The sequence below is a fragment of the Fistularia commersonii genome, chromosome 1 (assembly GCF_037954325.1).
Source record: "Fistularia commersonii isolate RoL2024-O1a breed Wild chromosome 1, RoL_Fcom_v1.0, whole genome shotgun sequence".
Classification (NCBI taxonomy): domain Eukaryota; kingdom Metazoa; phylum Chordata; class Actinopteri; order Syngnathiformes; family Fistulariidae; genus Fistularia; species Fistularia commersonii.
The window spans coordinates 15,448,535-15,455,468 of NC_141284.1; the positions used below are offsets into that span (position 1 = coordinate 15,448,535).

At 44.5% G+C, this 6,934-nt stretch overlaps 1 protein-coding gene across 1 annotated transcript; it reads right to left on the minus strand.

Annotated features, from left to right (window-relative positions):
• Positions 1–76: 76 nt before the first annotated feature.
• On the minus strand, positions 77–5,684 carry lrrc57 (leucine rich repeat containing 57). Its single transcript, XM_086150625.1, has 6 exons — positions 5,542–5,684; positions 3,063–3,282; positions 2,497–2,632; positions 2,152–2,420; positions 1,831–2,016; positions 77–1,550 (listed from the first exon to the last, which is right to left on the minus strand). The coding sequence occupies exons 2-6, from the start codon at positions 3,144–3,146 to the stop codon at positions 1,509–1,511; spliced, it is 717 nt and encodes a 238-aa protein (XP_086006751.1). The 5' UTR covers positions 3,147–3,282; positions 5,542–5,684; the 3' UTR covers positions 77–1,508.
• Positions 5,685–6,934: the final 1,250 nt, after the last annotated feature.

A 6,934-nucleotide genomic window follows, 5' to 3' on the forward strand; every position in this document is an offset into this window, starting at 1 on the left:
ACTGCGTCAAGCACCAAGATTAACAAGACCAGACCGGAAGTGAAGCGTTTCCGCCGTCAAAATAAGAGCATGGCGATCGTTATCCCGTTCGTTTTATTCAATGCACAACTCTTAACAGAACTCAAGCATAATATGGACATTAACGTTAACTGACATAAAATGTTATTTTACATGCATTTACATATTTATGTTTAAATAGTGACATTGCGGTCGCTTAAAAAACACGGCCAAAATCTGACTAAGCGAGCAAACTGACTCTACTCATGGTGACCTTACTGCGCAGGTCCTGACTGACTTGAGCGTTTCATTAAGCGGAAATACCCATTGCAATGACACCAACTTGACGGTCTCTCCCTGAGGAATGTCCTTGCGTGAATGAATGCTTGGTGGGAGAATACTCGCTGCGCCTAAGTGCCACCTAGTGGTAAAACGTCTAAACCCAGGTGATGGACAAAATTGTGTGTGTGTGTGTGTGTGTGTGTGTGTGGTCCTCACAACGGCCTGTCACCTGTCCAGATAAGTTCATGGCATCACAGAGCTGGATTTTTCGATTAGTGACTGGATGCGGGTTGTGTTAGTCTTACTCGGATGAAATCAGCCATGGTATATTTTTCTGTTTTTACCATTTTGTGACACACACTCACACACACACACACACACACACACACACACATACACACACACACACACACACACACACACACACACTGGTCAGCTTGTTGTTCCTGAAGTCAGTTTCTTTTACTTCAAATTCACTCTGTTCTGTTCTTTGTGCTAAGCTAGAGCAAGAACTAGAAATGTGGGGACTATTGGAGTAGTTTAGCATTAGGACTGGACACACAAAGAAATTGTTTGCCAATAAATAAATTGGCAATAAAACATTTTCATAAAGACTCATATTGGAATAGGAATTGCTGTCTGGAAAGACAAGAACTTGCTAGCCCCGAACAAGCAAAAAAGCAGGAAAAAGTGGATACCGATATCCTATCTTACAATTAGGAACAGAAACCGGTGAAAGTGTTAATTCAAGATTAACAAAAAGCCTGGAAACATAATAAAGTTAGCCCTGACTCATAACAGACCAGGGTGGCTGTTAGCATAGCATAGCATTCAGATTGGAAACAAGCAATCAGTGTATTTTTGCAAAATAAACTTGTGACCATGAATGTAATGTAGTACAGACATGTAGTTCTACTTTCTGTTAAAGTGTTCCATATCCTGCAAAAGTTTAAATAAAAAGTTAATGGTGGTACTGCGACTTCCTGTTTTGTCTCCTCCGGTGGGCGATGCTCTGCACTCAAGGGTGTCTCCAGGCAGCCTGACACCAGAGGCCTCTCCTACCTGGGCACGTTCTGGACATCTGTTGGTTGAAATGTGTATCTTCATGTTCTACAGAGACAGAAGGAAAACATCCTCTTTCCTCTGCCTCCAGAGCGTCTCCAACAGGAGGCCCATTCTGCTACCATCTGTGTCTGCAGAAGAAGCAGCAGTGGGCAGAGCTTCATTCATCAGGTGAATTTCTTCTTAGTGGCAGTGAAACGCTCCATGTACTGCAGGGGCAGAGAAGCAGAATACTCTGATTGGCTAGAAATGATCACATGTAGTTTACTATGAACAAGAAGTAGTTAGTCTGGCATATAGCAATAAAACCATTAGTTGAGCTCAGCTCTTTCCAAATTATTCTGTGTGACTCTCTTCAAAATGTTTTAAATTAAAAAGAACCAGACATTCCAAGAAGACCAGAAACTGGTAGAAGAAAACAGGAACAAAAAGATGGTAAAGGCGCAGTGAGGAGTCTTGTGTCCCCCTGGGGGTCACGGGAAGGGTCACCTTGTCATATCCCTCAAGGTCACGAAGCTTCTTGACCTCGAAGAGGTTTCCCTCCACGGAGAACAGAGACACTTGGGAGTCAGTCAGGATGGACACAGGGATGGAGCTGAGCTCCAGACAGTTCTCTTCCACACGCAGAACCTTTAGACGGGGACATCGGGACACGTCCCCCACCAGAACCGAGATCTGACCCAAGCAGGACACACACCGTCACATTTTTTTCCGGAATTTTTAAACATATTGTTCTGAAGTCCGATTCAGATCCGATTTCTACGTAGCTCTGGTTGTAGCACCTGGTTCAGGTACAATGTTCTGCGTTACCTGGTTCTGATTGAGGTTGATCTCGATGGCCTGAAGTTCTGACACTTCTGGGGGGATGGTCTGGATCTGGTTCCGGGACAAGTCCAGTAAGTCCAGCTGCCTCAGAGATCCCAGTCCAGAGGGGAACTCTGAGATACGGTTCCCGGACAGGCTGAGGGTCCGCAGGGCTCTGAGCTGGCCCAGTGTGGGGGGGAGCTGCTGGATCCGGTTCCCATTCAGACTCAAAGTCTCAAGCTTCTTCAGCTTCCCAATTTCCGGGGGCAGGCTGGCTAAGGGGTCGGGGTCAGGGGGCTCTGGTTAGATCCGTCTTTTTTATTCCTCCAAAGACATCAGTTCCGAACTCACCGAGTCGGTTGGAGTTGAGCGTCAGACTCTTGAGCTGGAGGAAATTGCCGACAGCAACAGGAAGAAGCTCTAACTTGTTCCCAGAGAGGTCGACGGTCCGCAGGTTGGCGGTGAGACGTTGCAGCTCTGGGGGAAACTGAACACAAATACACACACAACAGGTAGTGACAGGCTGCATGTTTTTTGGCTCAGCAGTCACCTCACCAGATATGAAACAGCAGGGACTGAGATAGTGGTCCCGTAAAGGTCCAGTTTATCTTGTTAACCTTCTCAAATAGGATAAGTCAACCCCTCATTTGATCAGGGTTCTACACCCCCTCAACCAATATTTCAAAGGCTTGATTGATGCAAAACCGGACAAGGTCACAGATCAAATGTGTTAATATCAAATCTGTTATTTATATGTAAAACTTCAAAACATCCAGAAAGACGCCTTCTGGAGAAAAAAACTTGGAGGGGGGTTCCAAGCTTGACAAGAACGCCTCACAATCTACAACAGGATAAGCAAGAGTTTCATGTAAAGGTTCTGAAGTAAAAAGGTAAAAAGGTTCTGAAGGAACTCTCACCTCCAGCAGGCCTTTGTCTGTCAGCTGGAAGACGCCCGTCTTCTGGGACGTCTCCAGGTGAGACTTCAGCGCGCTATTGCCCATCAGGACATCCAACCTTCAACCCCTCCTCGGACTCTGACCTGATGCTTCAGAGCAATTGACTGGTGGAGGCTGTGGTGACAAGGGGGCTATCCAGGCGTGGAACCCTCTAGATTTTCACAAGTTGGACCCTTGTGCTCTGATTGGGTAAAATTCATAAAGGAAATTGATAGAAGATTATAAAGGAGCAAAAACTAAATATTGCATTGTGTCAATTTCTCTCATTTGGGTCAAGAACATTTTGAGCAACAATATTGAATCTAATCATATTTAAAGGTTTCAAAATGAGGGTCCGATGTATTGAAAAACAAACGACAAAACTTGGCATTCATTAAAAATCATTAGGCGTTTCAGCGTTTAAAAAAACTGTCTCCATCTTAAAGATGAAACTTCAATGACAACAGTCAAACAATTCTGGTAAGAACAGATCTCTTTTGTCACTGTTTTAGAAACAATGAAAATCAGATAGCATTGACTGTTTACTAGCAGTATAAAAAGAAAGTATAAAACAGAAAAATATGAATATATACAACACTAAAGATAGATATAATGCTCCTTTCTGATTATTGTCTCCAGTTTACTAGAGGTGTCTACTAATAGAAATAGACGAAAGTACTGCGACGCGATACCAAAGATGATGTATGGCCTAGAAGCAGTTACAATGATGAAAAGATAGGAGGAAAAGCTAGAGGTTGCAGAGATGAAGATGCTTTGGTTCTCTTTGGGAGTGACCAGGATGAATAGGATCAGGACTGAGTCTATCAGAGGGACAGCACATGTTAGATGTTTCTGAGTGAAGGTCAGAGAAGCCAGACTGAGATGGTTTGGTCATGTACAGAGGAGGGATAGTGAATATATTGGTAGACGGATGCTGGAATTGGAGCTGCCAGGTACGAGGTCTCGAGAAAGACCAAAGAGAATTTATGGGCAAAGTGAGAGGATATGAAGGTTGTTGGTGTGAGAGAGGAGGATACAGAGAATAGGGTTAGATTGAGAAGGTTGATTCGCTGAGGCGACCCCTGAAGGGAAAAGCCCAAAGGAGACGAAAAAGACCGGGACGTGATCCCACGAGTTCAATAGGAGGTGTTCTCTCGTCAACTACTGGAGTCGGAATCAAGAATCAAAATTTTTAATTGTTATTGTGCAGGGACAGTGAAATTTTGCAATGAGGGCTCCTGGCTTGGACTATGTACAGGATAAAAATAAATAGACAAGTTATATACATCGGGTGCAGTTATAAAGGAATTTCCCCTATGGGGATCAATAAAGTCTATCTTAACTTATATACATAGTGTGAATGGCATGAAGGGTGGTATGAAGATGACTGAGTTTTAAGCGCAGCTTAGTGCAAGGGGGTGTTGCGTGAGAGATTGTCAGGTGGGTGTGAGATTGTCTCTGTGGGGGTCTGAGGATGGAGTGGTTGTCACCAAGGGGACACAGTGTGAGTGTGTGGCTGAACAGGTATGGGAGCGGTTACTTTTACAGCTCTTGGGTACAAGCTGTTCTTCAGCCGAGATGTGTGGGAATTGATTGTCCTGTACCGCTTTCCTGATGGCAGCAGCACAAGCAGGCTGTTGCCTGGTTGGGTGGGATCTGTTGCGATGCTCCTGGCTTTCTTCTGCATCTAAGGGTCGTAGATAGAGCCCAGATCCGGAAGAAGGCAGGCTACAATGTCCTTTGCTGTTCTCACCACTCGGGCCGTCTTCTTTCTATCACGTGCTGTGCAGCCGCCACACCACACTGTAGCGGCACCAATGAATCGCAGTGGCACCAATCTTGTCTTATCTTCTACATAGGACCGTTACACGGCGTCTCTGAAAAAGCTTGTCTGGCCAGGTGAGGTTCTGAAGTTGGGCAAGGAGGTGTGGTTTGATGTGGCTGGGGTCAGAGGTCAGGGCTGATCATGGTCAGGTGAATCAACTCCTACCATTAAAATGACTTTGTCTTCAGATCTACACCACAGAGCCAGGCCCATTCCGTGGTTCACTACCTGTTTCTAGACAACTCCGGCAATAGGTTTAAAGTTAGCACCGGAATATATTGATTAAAAGGCGTGTATTAGTACTTTGGTCTATAGCGGTCACACTTGCATGCCAGCAGGTGGCGGTGACGTGCCACAGTGCAGGTTTCTAATTAGGAGAAGAAGAAGCTCCACAACAAGCAACAGGCTATGTTAGCCTACTGCCATGATGGCTCTACAGTTCTGTGGTTCATCTGTCTGTAATATCGTGATATCCGGATCACAAGGGCGGCAATTCTCCGACCAAACGAGCACTTCGACCCGACAAAACTCGGTTCGATTCTTGTGGCAACTCCGAGCTAATATTAGCATAGTCGTTAGCCTGATTCATAACGTATTGACAGACCGAGGAGGCAGGTACCGTAAAGATCTACTCACCTTGAAATGACGTTTCACTGCCAATTTTGGTCCCAAAAATACGCCTGAGGGTCGAATAAGTCTGTGTACGTTCGGATCGGAGAGGAGACGCCCCGGTGTCTGCGCCTAATCCGGCCGTGTCAACCAATCAGGACGTGGGGCGAAGAGACGGCACTGCGAGCATGCGCACAACATCTCTTCAGGGCCCATAAACAAACTTGGAAGGAAGTATGAAACATGCAGCATTAATAACGAGCAAGTCGTAAATAAATTCAACTGACACAAGTGAAACGAACATTACACTCTAACGCCTTACTATAGTGAATTCTGTTCTCTAAGATAAGCAAGAAAGGGATTTTATTCATCCAGATTTTTATTGCCAAGACTGGTCGAATCTGATTCATTTGGCCGTCTACTTCACCCGTGGCACTTACTATTACAACATAACACTGATATTACTGGAAAAACCCCAACACATCGCAAACCCTCTTCAAACAGTTATTACGGTCTCTTGGTCTATGTACCACATCCCATCCTCCCTGCCTTCTTTACATACCTCACCGCTTGGTCACATCTGAAAGGCCGCCCGGGACACCAAATCACAATTACAACTATTTTCATAATATATTATTATTACTTATCGTCACCCTCTTAAAATAATCGCCTAAGTCATTTTTTTACAAAAATGTTTTTTTTTTTTCCTAAATCATCTCCTCACGATGCAGACCACCTCTGGCAAAATTGCCTACATCCTCAATTAAACAGATTGTGCCTTTCTACCCCTTTAGTGCCTATGTCAAGAGTTTGTCAAATGATTCAGTTTTTGTGTTTCCTGAAAAATCTGAAAAAAAATGACTCAGGAGATTATTTAAAGAGGGTGACATTGTACATTTACACCATATAAAATACATATGATTGCAGTTCTGCGTTTCCGATTGAATGGTACGTATGTCTGCAGAGGTTCTCGGCATTCCAGATAATGGTTCATCGTCGTAGAATCGTACTGTGCCTACACAGAGACAAACAACCGTTCATTCATTAATTAACCTCCTGCATGTTTTTGGACCGTGGAAGAGTCACAGCCATGCTGAACATGCACACTCCACACAGAAAGTTCATCACTGTTCTTTCCTGTGGGAATCAAACCAGAGTCCTTCGTACTGTGTGGCGGAAGGGATTGACAATGAATGAGTGAATGGATGAATATTTTCTTTGGCAAATGAATTGGCTAGCTAAGTTGAGGTGTTTTTTTTTGTGTGATTTTTGTGTGTGTGAAATACTCTTCGATGACACTCCTCTGTTCTTCCGGTCAATTTGTTTAGTCAGCCAGATTATGTTTTATTTTGAAAGTCCACAGCGGAAGTATCGGTTGTGCGTCCCTGCTGGCGCTCTTGACGCTCAGTCCGGTCTGGAA